This window comes from Nerophis lumbriciformis, linkage group LG05 (assembly GCF_033978685.3).
Source record: "Nerophis lumbriciformis linkage group LG05, RoL_Nlum_v2.1, whole genome shotgun sequence".
Classification (NCBI taxonomy): Eukaryota; Metazoa; Chordata; class Actinopteri; order Syngnathiformes; family Syngnathidae; genus Nerophis; species Nerophis lumbriciformis.
In genome coordinates this window covers 46479723-46498703 of record NC_084552.2, presented here as the reverse complement: position 1 = coordinate 46498703, position 18981 = coordinate 46479723, and the positions used below count along the sequence as shown (strand labels likewise).

Here is an 18981-nt window from a genome sequence, read left to right as displayed (position 1 = left end):
ATTTAATTTGACAAATTAATCTATTTGTAGAGCTTAAAAGAGATATATTTGGATAGTTTAGGTTTTTAAATAAACCTTGCCTGTTTTTTAACTAATTTTTTTTAATGAGCTATTATTTTAGGATCAAATGACTGCTTAAAGTTGTTGACAAAACATCACAGCTGATATGCCTCAAAAGCTCTGCAATGTGGCTCCTATCTAATGAGCTGAAAACGTCCCATTTGGATGCATTGTGTGTGATGTGTGTGTGTGTGTGTGTGTGTGTGTGTGTGTGTGTGTGTGTGTGTGTGTGTGTGTGTGTGTGTGTGTGTGTGTGTGTGTGTGTGCTTGTATTTATAGACATCAACAAGGAAAAGTACCTTCCACATGAGGACCGGTGAAAACAAGTTAGGACCGAAATCATGGTCCCAATACGGAAAACCATTGCATCTAATAGAGAATGTCTCATTTGCACACCTGGTGGTGAAATATATCAAAATTAAGGTGGTCTCAAAAAGGAGGAATTTTTCAAATTGACTGTGTGTCGGTTTTAAAAGTGCTCCCCCTCTGGCCAACATATGAAATAACAAGTGTGTGTAAACATTTGAAGTGCTGCCCCTCTGGCCAACATATGTAATAACAAGTGTGTGTAAGAAATTGAAATGCGCCCCCTTTGGCCAAAATTTATGAAAAAAATTAAAATATGTATATAGAGACATACTATGATATATTCATACTATGAATATTAAAAACAGATTACAAACAAAAAATGTAAAGAAAAATGAATTCGCTAAAAGCAGTCTTTTTCTCACAATGTGTCGACTTTTTTCTTATAAAATTTGGAACAATTTCTCATATTCTTTCGGTTTCTATAATATTTTCTCGTATAATTATTACTTTTTTATGTAAAATTATTACTTTTTAATGCAAAATAGTGACATTTGTCATATAAAATTCTGACTTTTATGACAATATTGCCCATTTTTTTGTTGTTCTTGTAAAACAGTGACATTTTTGGAGTAAAATTATGACTTTTGTCATCATTTTGCTAAGCAAAATTTCCGATTATTATTATAATTTTGCCAAAATGTTAAAGTTTTCTTATAAAATTGTGACTTTTGTCAAGTAAAATTACGACTCTTTTCATAAAATTGCCAAAATGTTAAGCTTTTCTTGTAAATTTGCGACTGTTATTGAGTAAAATGTTATCATAATATCGCACAAATGTTCAGTTTGTCTTGTAAAATTTGAACTTTATATATATTTATAATACTAGAGGAAGGCATTTTTCTGAGGTCTCAAGAAGGTAACAGGTACAAAAATGTTTGTGTGTGTGTGTGTATGCGTGTGTGTGTGTGTGTGTGTGTGTGTAAAGTGATACTACACACACACTTCACAAAGGAATGGTTGGGTGGGTGTGTTCTAGAGTGCAGTAAGGAAGAGAAAGACATTAACAGAAGCGAACCCCAAAGATTGCTTTCCTGCAAACAACAAAAGAGCATTACCCAGATGAAGTGTTAAATGCACTTGATAAAAAAGAGAAGACAGAAAGTAAAACGCAGCAAGAGTTAAAAGGAGCAGGAATTGTGCTGCAGGCTAAGAGGGAAGCAGCAATACACAACTCTGGGATATTTTGGGTGTTTTCCTGTTGATTCTTCGCATCAGACAGCACAGTAAGTATATAAACAATACATTCATATTGCCTTGATATTATTTACTTGATAATTCAAAATATGTTTTCTCCATATAAGTATCTTTATGCAACCTATTTACCCATGAGTATCAGACTGTTATATGACACCAATACGTAGGACTAAGCCTGCACTCTTTCCTATGACCAGCAAGGGGAGACATTTCTCAGTGAAACTATTTCTCTCTTCATTATTCATTTGATTGACTCAATACCAGGTGTCATTTGCTACATGTCAACAACCATCTCCTCAGATGGAAAGCTACATCGTCACTCTGGCAACGGGCACATCGGAGTATTCAGGCACCAACAACTACATCTATGTGACGCTGGTGGGGGTGACGGGGGAAAGCGAGCGCACTCTACTGGACAACCCAGGCCTAGACTTCTGCCGAGGGGCGGTATGTCACACAGCCAGCCGTTCAGTTAACATGCAGTAAAGCTACAGAAATTCCTCATGAATTGATTGACGACCCTGTCCCCTCAGGTGGATGAGTACAAAGTAAGCAGCCATACCCCTCTCGGCCCTCTGCTACTTGTCAGACTAGAAAAAGAGCGATACTGGCTGGAAGATAACTGGTTCTGTCGCTACGTCACTGTGAAACCTCCAATTGGAGACCGAGCGCTGACCTTCCCTTGTTACCGCTGGTTTGTGGGAGATGTCACAGTGGAGATAAGAGAAGGAACAGGTAGTGAAATGGGCAGCAAATCGGACAGAAGAAGCTGTTGCAAAAAATGCACTTCTTTTTCACAGCCAAGACACATAGAGATGACTCCTTAGCTATTCTCCAAACTCACAGAAAAAGAGAACTTCAGGACAGACAGCAGACTTACAGGTCCTTCACAAACAGTACACTCATTAAATAAGGAAAATTCCTCCTCACTTTTACTAACATTATTGTGTCATTGTGTCTGTCATTTATTAGATGGCTAACGTGGGCGACTGGAATACCACGATGTATCGATGCTAAAACAGAAGCGGATTTGCCACAAGATGCTCGTTTTGACAACGAGAAGAGGAGTGACTTTGAGTATTCATTACATTTCGCGTACGTGCTGCACCACAGGTCAAGGTAGGAAACAAGTTGCTAATGAAAATTAGGGATTCATATGTACCTCTATCTCCACAGCTTGTTGGAATTGTCGCTTAAGAAGCTCGCCATCTGTTTTGGGAATTCCTGGGACGACCTTGAGGATTTCAAACAGATCTTCTGGAAGCTCCGAAGCCCAATATCTGGTAGGAGAGATCCCTTGAAAGTACGCTCCCTTACAAATTACAGCTCACCTTTTACGTACCTGAGAATTTTCATTCTTTGATTCAGAGTACTGCATGAACCACTGGAAGGAAGACTGGTTCTTTGGTTACCAGTGTCTAAATGGCTCGAACCCCAGAATGATCCGCAGGTGTAAGAGGCTACCAGAGAACTTCCCAGTCTCAGCTTCCATGGTGCAGAGCTCATTACCTCTTCGAACTAACCTGAACAAAGAACTTCAGGTCTCATCTTTATATGCACCATTTGGCAATGTCATTAGAATCTTTACCTTGACAGTCCTCATACATCTCTGTTCAGGCGGGTAACATATATTTGTTGGATTATATCATCATGGAGGGGATTCCCTGCAACACAATCAAGGGTAAACCACAATACATCGCTGCTCCCCTCTGTCTCCTCTACCAACATCCAGACCAAGGGCTCATACCTATTGCTATTCAGGTACCAAGCATTCATGTCTTCTAGTGTAAGAAAACAACATATGATGTATAGCGATGTATTCTGATTTATTACTTAGTTGTTGTTGTCACTTCTGATATATATGGCAGCAAACTCTCCAGTAAGTACAAGTGAGTACTTACGTTGACTAACCAATATCAACCCTAGCTGGGTCAAATTCCAGGCTTGGACACACCCATTTTTCTGCCTAAAGACCCAACCCTTGCCTGGCTGCTGGCAAAGATGTGGGTGCGTCACTCGGAGTTCCAGATCTTCCAAGTGCTATCTCACCTGCTCAGGACTCACTTGGTGGTGGAGGTGTTCTGTGTGGCCACGCTGAGACAGTTGCCAGCCGTACATCCCGTTTATAAGGTACACATGCACAAAGAACTAATGTTATATTGCACCGCAATGTAAAAACACTGGCTTATATTTGGTTAATTTCAACACTGCAGATGCTGGCCCCCCATCAGCGCTACACACTGGAAATCAACTGTCGGGGGCGCACTCAGCTCATCTCATCAGATGGCATCTTTAAACGGGTCAGACATGAAAAATGTGCTTCCATGGGTCAATTCAGTACCAAACGGTGCTCAAATATTGATCGCTAAAACTATAAAAGAGGGCTCTCATCATGGTGGTCGTGTAGGTTGTGTCTACAGGTGGTGATGGTCTGGTCATTCTGGCCCAGAGAGAGTACAAAGATCTCACCTACCGCTCACTCCAGCCCTTCCTTGATTTTGCTGATCGAGAGGTTTCTCACCTGCCAAATTATTTTTACAGAGAACACAGTCTGATGCTGTGGGAGTCAATACACAGGTAGGTAGTGTTTGTGTTATTGTACTTCTACAACCACTGAAGTATGAATTTTAAAATCTTTCTGTCAGTTTTGTCTCAGAAATGGTGAGCCTGTACTATCAGTCCGACCAAGATGTGCATCAGGACTCTGAACTCCAAGCCTGGGTCAAAGACATCACACAAGTGGGCTTCACAGAGCTCCCCCACTTTGGTCAGTTTTACGTAGCACCAATAAGCTTTCTTTCATGGTTCTCAGGCTCACATTTCTATCTGAAACCAGAATGTTCAAGATGATTTGGTGAATGCATTGCAGGTCTTCCTAGTGAGCTGAGCACCAAAGCGGAACTGTCCACCTTGCTTGCAGTGATCATCTTCACCAGCACAGTCCAGCATGCTGCTTCTAACAATGGGCAGGTACACAAAACATGACCTCCTGCAACCTTTGTCCTTTGTGTTCCACTCTAAAGTTGTGCTCTTTTGTTTTTGTAGTTTGACTGGTGTGCATGGATACCAAATACCCCTTGCACCATGAGACAACCACCACCGACAGACAAAGATGCTGTTACAATGGAAATGATCATGGCCACCCTTCCCGATGTCAGTCAGTCATGTGTGCAGATGGCCATCACGTGGCATCTGGGACGAGCACAACCTGATGCAGTAGGTCAACGAGGTTTCAAGTTGGAAATAGCTTCTTCCTCTTTTTATTCACTCAATATTTGTCTTCTACCTAGATTTTTTTGGGAGACTACACAGAGCAGCACTTCAGTGAGGGGCGAGCTTTGGAGCTAATTGACAGATTTAAAAAGGATCTGAAAGAGATTGAAGGCCACATCTTAAGTCAGAATGAAGGACAGGAGCTGCCCTACCTATTCCTACTGCCGAGTCGTGTAGAAAACAGCATCACAATATGAACAAATCTTCACCTCAAGTATGAAACAAAGATTTCTTATTCTTTTTATATAAAGAAATATATTATTACAGTACTCCATTAAGTACATGTTAATAGTGTACAACAGCATATATCCTTGTATGTAAGCAACAGCATTAAAATGCTGGCCAATAGATAATTAGCAAAATGTAGCAATAGTTGACAGTGACAATTGACCAGAGTCACTGTATGTGTTCTAAAGTGCCTTGAATGTGGTGTGAACCTTCATTCTTGTTACCGACAGTGTAAAACGATTCTTCAGTTCCTGCACTTCTACAGTATATTTACACGAGTGAAGTCTTCCTTGTTTCTCTACTTCCAAATTGACTTGACCTTTTTAAAGATGGACTTGATAGCTGGTTTAGTGGCTTGGCTGTCTGAAACCGTGTCGAGCGTGGTACCAGGACAACAACCAACCTCCAAATTATTTGGGCGTATCTTCCTTGAACGTCTCATTTTCCACCTTTTCCACAGGGACTTCCTCTTGGAATGAAGTCCTTCAGGTTGCATGTCTTCTTTTAGAGTGTCATCTGATAATTGATTCTTGCTTCCGCTCCCTTTTATCAACTGGTAGCTGCTAGAAGAAGCAATAGAGGTGGATCCAGTGTACGGTGAGTCTCGCGGACCAGTTGAGTAACCGTCAAACTCATCTTTGGACTGTTTTATGTCACTACAAATCGGCTTGCCTGTCATGGCAACACTCTCTAAGGATTCCACTGAGCTCCTTTCAGGGACATATACACGGACAGCATCACAGAGACCTTGTCTGAGGGAATTTTCTAATTTTTTGGAAAACTCCTGTCTGAAGATGTTCTCAAAGATACTGTAGATGTTGTGCTCATTTGCATCCCCCTCCGACTGGAGAAGATTGAGCCCACTGGCTTGCTCTTCATCTGTCTCTGTAGCTCCCAGTTTACTGTCAGGAATGGATGCCAAGCCAATAGAATGGCAGGACATTTCTTCTTCTGTTTTTTCATTGGAGATATTTGGAGTCGGTTGTTCATAGCTGCGTGTATTCTTGATCATGTTTGCCTTCTCAAGGGGGAATGAAGTTGGTGTGGTGGAATGGGATTTAGATGTCGCAGTTTCCAAAAGAGTAGAAAGCCCGGAGCAGGATTCTTCCTCAAAGAAGCAAAACTTCTCCACGGCCACTTGTTCAGAAATATTCTGAGGTTTCTCTACTTTGCTGTCACTTGTGATTGGGTTTGTCTCTTCAACAATGGAGGATGGATCTTCTGCAGAACCTCCAAGCTCAGCATCCTCTAAAGCGCCTGAAATCCCAGAGAATGACTCTTCTTCATCCTCCTCTTCCTCTTCTTCGTCCAAACTACCATGATGAAAATCTTTCTCAGCTTTTGTCTCATTCTTGACTTTGGCTTTTTTGCCCTTCTTCTTGCCAGAGCGAGATTTCCAGATGGACTTCATTTTTTTAACAATGGTTTTGCCGGCTGTCTTTGTAACTTTGCTGGCCGAGTCGATGGTGTGAACAACAGGCTGAATGACATGGCTGATGATGTTTTTGGCTTTCTCAATGATGGGAGAGGAGGTGGAAGGAGAAGGCACTGGAGAATCAGCCACCCCAGTGTCATCCAACCCAGAGGTGGATCCAGACTCAGATATCCAACTATCTTTTCTTGCTTCTTCTTCAGAGGCATCTGGAAGTTTCTCATCCATCACATTTAATGAAGAAGTGGAAAGCCGTGGGGACGACTTCACCTCAAGCGCGCAGGGATTCTCCGCTGTCTCATATTCATGTAGAGGTATCTCGTTTTTGAAGACATTTGCCTTTTGAAGGGCGGATGTAATAGGACACGGACAGGGACCAGAACGTGCCACCCCAGCGTACCTCGATGTGTTGGCTGAAGAAGAAGCTGAAGAATTGGCCTCTCCTGTCTCCTCTAAAATGGGGGACAGCCTGGGGGTCAACTGTTTTTCAAACCTGCAGAGTTCCTCCGCTGCACCCTCATCCAATATGTCCAGAGGAAAGTATTTGCTATCTATTCTGGTGCTCATGATCAAGTTTGCAGATGAACTTTCCTCTGCAGGTCCCTCTGTTGATATAACTGGAAAATTCTGATGTTCCTCCTCTCTGCTGATTTCCTTATCAGACAATGAAGAGGAATGGGAAGCAGATGGAACCTTCACTTCAGGGTCCTCTGAAGTGGGCAGAAGACTGGAGACTGGTCCTCCCTCAACTATTTCGGACTCCTCCTCTGCCTCTTTATCTGAATTATCTGTGATATCTTCATCCTTCCACGCTGACCTGACTTTTTTGGCCATTGCTTTGGTAACTTCTATGGTGTCAACCACAGGCTGAATCACATGGCTGATCATACTGATAGCCTTCCCAAGCATGGGTGAAGAGTCATCTCCCTTTGGTTCTTCATTGCCGTACTCTAACATATTACTGTCAGGATGCTCTCTCTCCTTAGATGACATTAAATAGCCCTCCTTTCCTTCAGGGAGGAACTCTTTGGGATTCTCAGCACTCATGAGCCTCTCCGAAAAAAAGTTCTTGAGGTATTGCTTGATTTTATGCTGAGTGATGACGCCGTACGATGACTCGTCGATATAAACATTTGTAGTAGAGCGTTCCTCTGCATCCCAGAGGGCAATCAGCTGTCTCAACTTTGCAATGTCTGCTATGCTCTTCTCCACGATGCTCTTGATGATATTGTTGATTTTGTCATCCCTCTCTTTGTCCATTAGGCTTAAGGTCATATTCTAGTGAACAAATACAACACACATCTGATTAGCATGCCAATTATTTTATTGAGTAAATGATGCACATTGGCATGGGGTTATTTTGTTACCTGGTTTACTTCCGAAATGTTCAGATGGTCGCCAAACAACCCCCGTTGTACAAAAAAATCTTTCAGGCATTTCTGAGTGTTGAGAAGGTCAAGAATACCGTATGGGGACAACTGGCTCTTCTCTGTGATTTTTCGCAGATGAGCTTTGTTGAAACTCGCCGCCATTTTTGCTTCCATGGCCTTCATCCCTTGTTGAAGTACATTTTGTTTTAAGAAAACAATATTCGTGGACAAACACAAACCTTTGCTTACGCCTGTTTGATCTGAGCCGTGCAAGAGATCGAAGCATGACATCGGCACATTTTGTCATGAAAGCATGACATCATCACCTTTTTGTCATCAAAGCGTGATGACTAATAATGAGATTTCCAAATGAGCGGGCACAAATAAGTTAAGTTTAACTCCAAAGCATCCAATTACCATTTAGCAACAAAAATCTACATAGATTGCAACTTGTGTAAATAACAACTTTAGGTCAAACAACTCCTGCATTTTTCAATTACAATGGTACCTCGACTTAAGAGTACACCAACTTACGAGTGTTTTGAAATTAGCTGTCTCATGGCTACTGCTATGCTTTAGCTTGTGTGCAAAAATTTGAGTTATGGGCCTCCTCACCATTAGTTGGCATAGCGAATGAAGACTAGAAGGGATCCGCTCATATTGCTCCACCAAGTTGTCGACACGGTCGGTCATGTTTTTGATGATTTATTTCTTCAACCCAATGAATATTATCTTCTGCTTCTTCTTCTCTGCCCTCTCCTTCACACACTTTATTCCTTCCAATGGTTGGAAAGCAAAGTGGTGTCGACCTCTAGCTATGAGCTAATGCTAGCGGGTAAGACCAGATGTTTTGGGTGGATCTTACAGGATTTAGTGTGACAGTAAACCCTGTAAGAACCCTTCAGGTCTGTGGTATGACATGAAATGTATTGTATGTAGAGGTCACTGATAGTGTATTTGACGGAGAAACAGCTCAAAGGAGAAGCCATACAAATCCGCTATCCAAGGTAAATGCTGTACATTATTCTTACATTACTTCATAAAACTTCTGTAGTTGTTTGTAGAACAATCTATTGTATTTTTCATACAGTATTTCTCATCTAAAAGTTGTTTTTCTTTTTATAAGACATGTTACAATTCTGATATTTTGGGGGTGAGGCAAACACCGATTACATTTTCATATGTCTTACTTGCATTTTATCCTTTTTATCTACTCATGGTTCTTACTATTTTACAAGTTTTATTATTTTCACTTTCCAACGTTCCTCAGAGGGAGCCATCTGCTGTGGGGGCGCTTTGTGTCAGCGTCCTTGTGGCCGTGGTCTGATGACCTCCTGGTGCAGATGGCTCCTGTGATAGTGTTTACTCACATGTCTCCTCTGTACTCAGTCATGCATTCATTTGTTCATATAGTTGCATATGTGTGTGTGTTTGTGTTTGGTATCTGTGTTCGTGCGTGCGTGTGTGATAATGATCTGGGTCATTGGGGTATTGTTTTTAACTTTGTAAAGCATTTTGCGTTGCATTTCTTTTATGTATGAAAAGCGCATTATAAATAAAGTTCATTCATTTCAACAGGTGATGTTGATTTGAGATACGAGTGTTTTGAATTATAAGCTAGGTCACAGAACCAGATAAGCTCCTAGGTGGAGGTACTATTTTAAAAAAAGATGAAGTTGTCATTCAACTTTGCTGTTGTTATGAAATCCTATTCTAACTTTAAAAAAATAAGTCTCTAATTTACTTGGGCAATTTATTCAATGTTTAGGTAAATTCAAGTGGACATAAACGTAATTTTCTATTTTAATTATGTTCATTTTAAGTAAACAAAATCCATCTATCCATCCATCTTCCTCTCTTATAGGAGCATCCTCGATCAGTACAGCCGAGTGTGTGATGAAACAAGTCCCAAGCAAAGCCATTGGTGATATTTTCAACAAAGATGGTGTACACATGCAATTTCAAAAAGGCAGCTGTCTGAAAACGGAACTTTTTCCTGAAATGGTCACGGTGTAACTACACTGTAGGAGGAATCCAAATGCAAGAAAACAAAAAGGTCCAACTCACTAACATGATGACACACTCAACACGACCCCACAAACGGACAGTTTCGGTCCACAGATCACTCCACGCATTATATTCTTCTACTGGACGACAGCAGCAGGACACACACACCTGACCTCTGACACGAGTCATGGGATAGCACACTGGAAAGCAAAACAAACATTAACAATACAAATTCATGTTAAAGGGGCTGTTGTCAACTTGTACACGGTTGTCTAGGGAGCGCTAATAATATGTTGAGAACTAAACAAAAATATGGCATGTTTGCCAAAAATATAGGAAAATTATTACGCATATATCACCAGGTGAAATAATAGCAATAATATGGAAACCCATAGTGGAATGGGATCGATACTCGCGTGATACCATCTATCCATTTTCTACCGCTTGACCCTTTTGGGGTCGCGGAGGGTGCTGGAATCTATCTCAGCTGCATTCGGCGTGGCGAAGTTGGTAGAGTGGCCGTGCCAGCAATCGGAGGGTTGCTGGTTACTGGGGTTCAATCCCCACCTTCTACCATCCTAGTCACGTCCGTTGTGTCCTTGGGCAAGACACTTCACCCCTTGCTCCTGATGGCTGCTGGTTAGCGCCTTGCATGGCAGCTCCCGCCATCAGTGTGTGAATGTGTGTGTGAATGGGTGAATGTGGAAATACTGTCAAAGCGCTTTGAGTACCTTGTAGGTAGAAAAGCGCTATACAAGTATAACCCATTTATCATTATCATTTATCATTCGGGCAGTAGGCGGGGTACACCCTGGACAAGTCGCCACCTCATCACAGGGCCAACACAGATAGACAGAGAACATTCACACTCACATTCTCACACTAGGGCCAATTTAGTGTCAAGTGTTGTATGTCTTTGGAGGTGGGAGGAAGCCGGAGTACCCGGAGGGAACCCACGCAGTCACGGGGAGAACATGCCCGGGGATCAAACCCAGGACCATCGTATTGTGAGGCACATTGTAGCTGAGATAGGCTCCAGCGCCCCCCGTGACCCCGAAGGGAATAAGCGGTAGAAATGGATGGATGGATGGATGCACTAACCCTTGTTCCCACGTGATACGATTATTATTTTTCAGTTGATTCTATTTTTGTTTACCTCAAATATATCGAATTTTATTTACTTGGTTGTCGTATCGCTCCCTCCAGGTTGACTGGCCGCAAGGCGTACGTTGCGTTCAGGTAATGTCGGAAATAATAATTTACTACCACTTAACGACTGATCACTGTAACGTATTCAATCTTACTGGACAAATGTGAACAAAATTACAATATGACGACTAATTGTATCTGTTAGTTAAAAATTGTATGCTTAAATCTAAAACGAAGTTTTATATTATTGATATTTACGAGGGGCGGCGAAGACCGCATCAGTCTCCTACTTGTATTCGGTTTCAGGACACAGTTTGTGTATTTCTTGCCGTAATGTAACAATTGACGGCAGTCGAAGCATTAAAATCACGATGCAACGTTTTGTTGGGATGCTGGACTCCTCCTGACGGCGATGCAAATAGCAGAGGACACTGCTAGCTGTTAGCTGTAGCTACATTGTTGTTAGCATACTCGCTGCCGCCTAAAAAGCGTCATTGAACCCAAACCGTCTTCTCCCTCGCTCGGTGACGCAAAGATGACATCGGCTTCCACCAAAGTAAGTCATTGGGACGCAAACATGTCGCTTTGTGGAAACAGCAGAACTTGTTCGAGCTGCTCACCTAGCAGGCGAGTCGGTCAGCAGCAGCACGAGCTCTTAGTGCGCGTGCAGCTCTGGACTGGAGACATTATTTGGGTTCAACGTTAATTTGGGCATTCATGTGTTTTGTTGCTATCAAACTACTTGAACTCGTCGTTTCAGTACTTTGAAGGTGTCCATGGCAACAACTGTATCATCCCTCTTCTCACTTTTTATTATCCATCCATTCATTTTCTTCCGCTTATGCGAGGTCGGGTCGCGGGGGCAGCAGCCTAAGCAGAGAAGCCCAGACTTTCCTCTCCCCAGCCACTTTGTCCAGCTCCTTCCGGGGGATCCCGAGGCGTTCCCAGGCAAGCCGAGATACATAGTCTTCCCAACGTGTCCTGGGTCTTCCCTGTGGCCTTCTGCTAGTCGGACATGCCCTAAACACCTCCCTAGGGAGGCGTTCGGGTGACATCCTGAGCAGATGCCCGAACCGTCTCATCTGGCTCCGCTAGCAAATTCTTATATTCATATTGTTACACTCCTGACATGATGCACGTCGAAGCCAATGGATTGATTTTGGTTTGTGTGTTTGCAGGTCGGAGAAATCTTCTCTGCAGCTGGTGCTGCTTTCACCAGACTTGGAGAACTCACCATGCAGCTTCACCCAATGGCTGAGTCCAACCCTGCAAGGTAAGATGCATATGTTACAGTTTGATCCCTTTTTATTTGCAGGGTTTTATGTTCCACGATCCCTTACTAGCATTAAAAAGAAACTGCACTTTTGGGGGAATTTTGTCTATCATTCACCATCCTTATGTTCCTTTTATTATGCATTCCAGCTCATAGATAAACGCTACCAAAAGTCAGCTAACAATGGAGGTAATGCAATTCGCTCTATTCCACCTGTAAAGCGCTCTAAAAACATGTTCATTTAAAGAATAAGGTGGTGCATTCATTCTACAGAGGCATCACAACATTTTCTGTTTTCCTTCAACAACTACTAATCATGGCAGACTTTACGAGAGTCCATTACGACGACTATTTCGGGACAAATGACGATCCAGAAGCAGTAAAAAAAAGTAGCTATTGGCTGTCCTTAAAGTCGCTAGGTGATGTCATTGATGATGTCATTTGCACTTTTTATTGCAATGGATGCTGAAGGAGAGATACCAAAGTGAGTAAAAAAAAAAAAAGAAAAAAAGATAAATATGATTACAACTGCATATTATATTTATTTATTTGATTTTTAGGTTGGCTTGTTTTAATCAAATTTGTTCTGCATTGTTAAATGGTAAGAGTATCAAATTTGATCAAAAGAATGGACGGTTGTGATATTCATTACCAAACCAAATTTGGATGATGATGGAATTTGGAGGTTGCAGTGATTTATGACTCAATTCTACCTCTAAATCATTTAAAAAATGCATTCAAAAAAGTCAACAATACTTCATTTACGTTCCGTAACCTGTATATTAACCAAGCTGTAGCAAGATTGTTATTGTAAGAGTGAACACTGAGGAACTCTTCTTGTATCGCAGTAACACAGCGGCGTGCTTCGGTATTAGCCGTAAAAGCTAACTACGGCAAGAGATAAGATAGCTTCTACAACAACACACAACTCGTTTGAGTTAGTAATGTACAACACTGCGATAGAACAACAATTTGTACTGACTGAAAAACATGAACAATCACATTACAGTATCTGTAAAGTATTAGCCCACATTTCATGTTTTATTTGTACACAACTAGCTCGACAGCGTACAGGTATGTACTGTAATGTACAGTGATGTGCTGTGTGTATCATGGTCGATATTATAGTGACTCACTCGATGGAGAGTTGTTCATCTGGTCCAGCTGGCCAGGGACGTTCCCTGTTGATTTTGGTTAAGCAATCCATTTATGTCGAAATAGCTTGGCTCCAACTTCCATATTCATAGCGTCAAAATCGCTCTCATCCCCCTCTCCTGGCTTCCGTCTTCTCCAGCGTCTCACTTTTCCTTCTGCTGGCTTCTATAAGCAGCAGTATATTTAGCTTTAAAAGTGTAAGGTTGTAAATCCTCATTTGTCCAAAAATAGTCGTCTTTGATGTCTGTTACCAAGTCTGCCATGATTAGAATACACTCGTGTTTGATTCCGGAAGTAGGAACACACATGTTGCCAGAAGTCAGACGTGCACTGTTATGGAAACCGAAATCGATGCGCGGATTCAAACTGTCCCGGAAATGATTAAAATGATCAAAATACGGTAAATATTGAACAGATTATTGTTATAAACGTGTCTGTTACTACATTATATATAGACTTGCAGTTTATATATAAAATGTTGCTGGAGGGTTTTAAAAGTTTTTTTAGAGTGCTTTGGAGGCTTCAACGGTGACTCCCATTAGCCGCATCTTTCAAGCGTTTTTTATCATCTTTAAAATGGTTAAGAAAAAGTGTGTTCTTGTCTTTCATAATGATTGTGAACGACGGGCAAAATTCCAAAAAATTTGCAGTTCCTCTTTATATTAGATGATGAATGAATCATAATGATCACGCAGGTAAAAAAACAAACAAGACGGTTGGTGCAAGCAAGCGTCTTTTCGTGTTTTTCACGTCATCTCCAAGTTGAATGTCAAAGTTCAACAACTTCTCGGTCTATGGCCACATCCTTCTGATACACGTGAGAGGCATGATTTATAATCTAGACTGAACTTTTACCAACTTAAGAGGCCATGCAGCAGCTCACCAGCTCAGCATGTCAATAGCTGCATAAGCTAGCTATATCTCTGTGATCACAGCATCGCTAAAAGTAGTTCCTCGGCGTTAGCACTTATAATAATATTACTAATACTTGGTTATTAATTCGGTCACAACAAGTAAATGTTGTCCCGTTAGCTGCATTGTTAGCCACCTGGTACTAGCCCTATATTACAAATTAGAATGCATAAAAAAAGAAAGACGTGTGTTCTTGTCAGTTCCCTCTTAAAAAGCCCTAAAATGTCTTATTTGTCGTACTTTAAAACAGGGTAATGAATCAATGTGGAATATCAGTCTCTTTTATTGACAAGTTGCCTCTGAAATCTTTATGGGCTGAGGAAATGTTATATCGGTGGCGGTGCTTCGATTGTGAATTTCTTTATTTTCCCAGTTTGCACCATGGAAAACTAGGATGATGTACTATAAACATTTAATGTAGTGAAACCTTTACTACAGGTGTGTCCAAACCTTTTTCACCGCTGGCCACTCACTAAAACATGTTTAAAAGATGCAGGGGTCATTTTGATACTTTTCATTTTTAAAATCAATACAAATATAGATTTATTTTTAAAGAAAATGTCAGCTTTTAGTGTCAATATATTTACTTTTTTTGGTCACATTGCACCTGTTTGCTTTAATATTTTTCAGAATGTGCCACAGGTCGTTACATTTTTCTGTACCGGGCTTTACACAATTGTATGTTTTCAAAGCACACGCCCTGTTGTAAGGTTTGAGTGAATGGACTTGGAACTGCAACTTCTTCTGGATTTACAGCTGCAGCACTCCTTTACCCCCGCAGACCATGTCATCAAACCACTTTAAATTTAAGTTACCATTAAAAAAACAATTACACATTTACAATTTCTCGTAAAAAGAAAAATCATGAACAGATTGGGATCTACTCTCTGTATTGTACTTTTGATGGCTGTCAGTTTGACGTTTACATACATTTATGTTTGACTACACACTCGCCAAATATGAAACATATTAATGGAAGGAGTCCAAGTGACTTTAGTTGCCATCTACCCCCAGTGGTCAGACAAAGAACCCAGTGAAGAGGAAGTATGACGAGATGCCTCGGACCTGCATCGCCGGCCCACAAAAGGCAGTGAAAAAAGCTGTCGTCTCCGCTGGCGTCGCCATGGTGACATCGGGCACTCCCACCGCCACCCTATCTGTGCCCACGCCTCACGTTGTCACAGCGACAGTCCAGCATAGCAGCCAGCCCGCCACAAAGAAGCGGAAAATGGCAGGTGAGCGCGAGCCTCCTGGTCTCTTATTGTGCACCTAAAAGCATGTTATTCAAGTATGTACGTGTGCATGTGAAGATGTGACCCTCAGTGCTCTGAATGACTCGGACGTCAACAGCGATCTTGTGGATATTGAAGGACTGGGCGAAGCATCCACCTCTAAAAAGATCAACTTCGATCAAGGTGACTTTAAATGTTGTACCGTTCTCAATAATGCATTTTAACTATGCAATGTGACTCTATAGCAGCTGTCAACTATGAATAACTTGACTTCCTAGTTTTAGTATCTACTGTAAGTTCAGAATTGATTATTCTGAAATTGTAAATTTACATTGTATCTGGAAAGTATTCACATGGAATAAATTCATTTTTGTCCTCAAAATTCAACAGATAATACCACGTAATGACAACGTGAAAATATTTTTTTTTTAATTTGCAAAATTATTTAAAAAAATCTGATGTACATAAGAATTCACAGCAATTGCTCAATACTTTGTTGATGCACTTTTAGGCTATAAACATACTGTAACAAAATGTGAAAAAAGTGAAGCGCTGTGAATACTTTCTGGATGCACTGTACCATTTTAGCTTAAAAAGAAAAACCCTATGCAGACATGAAGAAATATTGCTCTTGTTTTGCTGTAGATACCTTAAACTTGGACTCCGGTCTCATCATGAACTCCAGCGATCTTCCTCTGCTGTCCCACTGACCCCCCCCCGATAAGGAGTCATCAAGCAAGCAAAGACATTAGCGCGAACATTCCTTGTACCGTATTTATTATTGTCTTGCTTTGTGACATTTCCCTTTTATTTCTCAAAAGAGAAAAAACAATTCCAGACGACAGTTTGTTTTGAATTATCCAATAACAGCAATTTATTTGTAAATCTGAGACACTCAGGTGGGAGACACATTTTCAAGTAATAACACGGAATAGATTTTGCATGACATTTTTACTGGGTGGGTACAGTTTTTGCAAGAATTGTACAATACGCTAGTGATACTGTAGTGCAGGTGTGTCCAAATATTTTCTACCACACTCCAAAATTGGTGGGACTTAAAAACATTTATAAAGATGCTAAAAACCAATCCAATGTATGTCAATAAGATATCTTAACAAAACATACACACTTTTGCAATGTTGTATAAGTGACAAAGCAAGTTTGTGTAATACTATCAAATATTTCAATTACATTTTTTTTTGTTGCAATATGCATAAGAAGAAAAAGACAAAAAATGGCCACACTTGAGACACTCCTAGTGTAATAATGTTACGTCATAGAACTGATTGCCTACATGCTGCATTTTGACATTAGATTTTTCACATTTTCTGAATACGTATTGTTTAGAAAAGCTTGCGGTGGTCAAATTTGGATTAGGAAATTAGCCACATTGTATGCACACACACACACACACACACGTGTAAAATATTCAAACATGGTAATAATTTAAACCAATGAAAAAATAAAATGAGTAAAAAAATGTCAGTTTTGTGATATGTAATGAATGTTCTGTGAAATAATAGACATTTTAGGGCTGTTTTTCTTTTGAAGGTGTTTTGTCGAGCGTGTGTGCCTGACTGGAGCAGCACACAACACACTGGTAATGCACAAACAAGATACCAGTAATGATGTGCTGCTAAAGCCGAACACACAATCATGTTTGCTGAACTGTAATAAGAATAATGGATTTTATTTGTATTGCACTTAACATTTGAATAACAAATAGACCCAATATAATCAAGTAACACATGCTATCAGATTACTAGGGGTGTGGGAAAAAAATGAATTCGAATTCGAATTGCGATTCTCACATTGTGCGATTCAGAATCGATTCTCATTTTAAAAAAATCTATTTTTTTTTCTTAAATTAATCAATCCAACAAAACAATACACAGCAATACCATAACTATGCAATCCAATTCCAAAACCAAACCCGACCCAGCAACACTCAGAACTGCAATAAACAGAGCAATTGAGAGGAGACACAAACACGACACAGAACAAACCAAAAGTAGTGAAACAAAAATGAATATTATCAACAGTATACAATTTCAACATAGCAGTGATTAAAAATCCCTCATTGACATTATCATTAAACATTTATAAAAATTAAAAACAATAGTGTCACAGTGGCTTACACTTGCATCACATCTCATAAGCTTGACAACACACTGTCCAATATTTTCACGAAGATAAAATAAGTCATATTTTTGGTTAATTTAATAGTTAAAACAAATTTACATTATTGCAATCAGTTGATAAAACATTGTCCTTTACAATTATAAAAGCTTTTTACAAAAATCTACTACTCTGCTTGCATGTCAGCAGACGGGTAGATCCTGCTGAAATCCTATGTATTGAATGAATAGAGAATCGTTTTGAATCGGGGAAAAAAATCGTTTTTTAATCGAAAATCGTGTTGAATTGAAAAAAAAAAGGAAAGATTTTGAATCAAATCGTGACCCCAAGAATTGATATTGAATCGAATCGTGGGACACCCAAAGATTCACAGCCCTACAGATTACTATTGCTACAGCAATCACACAACACATTTGTAAGTGAATTATCCAGTGTGCAGCATTGAATTGTTATATTTAAAGATGGGAGTAGGAGAAAGGAATTCATTGTACTCTCTCTCACACTACTGGGGGTCTCTTAACAGGTAGCTGACCAAAGGGTCAAGAATATTTTCTCAACTCTTGATTTATAGCGGTTTAATTAAGACACGATCCCTCCACTGAATGACAAATTACAACAGACGAACATGAAAACAATGGCCGCACTACTTGAGTGGAGATCTGCTTTGTGAGTCAAGAACAATTTAAAAGTAATGTAAATAAAACACAAATAGCTCACCTTTCCTTTCCTTTTGTCAAATGAGCTCTCATGCTGAATAAAGCTGGAGACCCTTGATCTAAACATACATTTCCCCACCTTTTATTTGTGATGTCACTCTTTGTAAGGGTAGACTAAAAAAAAGAAGCTCTGCATTGATTTTGAAGTTTTGGGACTGTTTTGGTCATTTTCATGACCACAGATCTTGACCAGCTGTTTGCTGACTGGCTTCAAGAAATACCTTGGATCTGTGTACTAATTTAAGTCGGTGAGAATGGGCAGGAAAAGGCTTCTGCCACAGCAAATAGAGGTCGTCAAACAAGGGGGATCATGGTGGTATTCAGTGACATGAGGAAGAACTCAGAAGTTCGGAAAGAGAAAAATAAGCAGCACAACTAATACGTAATGAATCGCACTAAAGGAATCGAGAATTGATAACGCGTCATTTCTTTAAAACATTGATAGGTTGGATGCTCTAGAGAAGCAAAACAA

General features: G+C 40.4%; 3 protein-coding genes across 4 annotated transcripts; 2 read left to right on the top strand and 1 right to left on the bottom strand.

Annotated features, from left to right (window-relative positions):
* The first annotated feature begins 1172 nt into the window (after nucleotides 1-1172).
* alox12 (arachidonate 12-lipoxygenase) lies at nucleotides 1173-5093 on the top strand. Its single transcript, XM_061959388.1, has 15 exons — nucleotides 1173-1652; nucleotides 1888-2070; nucleotides 2157-2358; nucleotides 2424-2505; nucleotides 2596-2718; nucleotides 2800-2906; nucleotides 2992-3164; nucleotides 3241-3384; nucleotides 3550-3753; nucleotides 3837-3923; nucleotides 4031-4200; nucleotides 4269-4390; nucleotides 4493-4593; nucleotides 4669-4839; nucleotides 4914-5093. Exons 2-15 carry the CDS (start codon nucleotides 1924-1926, stop codon nucleotides 5091-5093), a joined length of 2013 nt encoding a protein of 670 aa, XP_061815372.1. The 5' UTR covers nucleotides 1173-1652; nucleotides 1888-1923.
* Nucleotides 5094-5422: 329 nt separating this feature from the next.
* Nucleotides 5423-8217, bottom strand: LOC133606247 (uncharacterized). Its single transcript, XM_061959977.2, has 2 exons — nucleotides 7924-8217; nucleotides 5423-7834 (listed from the first exon to the last, which is right to left on the bottom strand). Exons 1-2 carry the CDS (start codon nucleotides 8215-8217, stop codon nucleotides 5423-5425), a joined length of 2706 nt encoding a protein of 901 aa, XP_061815961.2.
* A 2819-nt stretch (nucleotides 8218-11036) lies between these two features.
* On the top strand, nucleotides 11037-18518 carry LOC133606251 (BPTF-associated chromatin complex component 1-like). Of its 2 annotated transcripts, none has more exons than XM_061959990.2 (5): nucleotides 11037-11172; nucleotides 12261-12355; nucleotides 15437-15657; nucleotides 15733-15837; nucleotides 16300-18518. In XM_061959990.2, the coding sequence occupies exons 2-5, from the start codon at nucleotides 12318-12320 to the stop codon at nucleotides 16362-16364; spliced, it is 429 nt and encodes a 142-aa protein (XP_061815974.1). In that variant the 5' UTR covers nucleotides 11037-11172; nucleotides 12261-12317; the 3' UTR covers nucleotides 16365-18518. The 2 variants fall into 2 exon arrangements, with proteins under 2 accessions (XP_061815974.1, XP_061815973.1); XM_061959989.2 differs by lacking the exon at nucleotides 11037-11172 and adding an exon at nucleotides 11211-11638.
* Nucleotides 18519-18981: the final 463 nt, after the last annotated feature.

Bases quoted from the DNA above. Each gene is read 5' to 3' on its own strand.
- LOC133606251 (XM_061959989.2), top strand. From the start codon at position 11,618: ATGACATCGGCTTCCACCAAA. The intron at 11,639-12,260 runs GTAAGTCATTGG...GTGTGTTTGCAG, and splicing joins TGACATCGGCTTCCACCAAA to GTCGGAGAAATCTTCTCTGC. The intron at 15,658-15,732 runs GTGAGCGCGAGC...GTGCATGTGAAG, and splicing joins AAAGAAGCGGAAAATGGCAG to ATGTGACCCTCAGTGCTCTG.
- alox12 (XM_061959388.1), top strand. From the start codon at position 1,924: ATGGAAAGCTACATCGTCACTCTGGCAACGGGCACATCGGAGTATTCA. The intron at 2,359-2,423 runs GTAGTGAAATGG...TCTTTTTCACAG, and splicing joins GGAGATAAGAGAAGGAACAG to CCAAGACACATAGAGATGAC. The intron at 3,165-3,240 runs GTCTCATCTTTA...ATCTCTGTTCAG, and splicing joins ACCTGAACAAAGAACTTCAG to GCGGGTAACATATATTTGTT.
- LOC133606247 (XM_061959977.2), bottom strand. From the start codon at position 8,217: ATGTCATGCTTCGATCTCTTGCACGGCTCAGATCAAACAGGCGTAAGC. The intron at 7,835-7,923 runs GTAACAAAATAA...TTTGTTCACTAG, and splicing joins ACATTTCGGAAGTAAACCAG to AATATGACCTTAAGCCTAAT.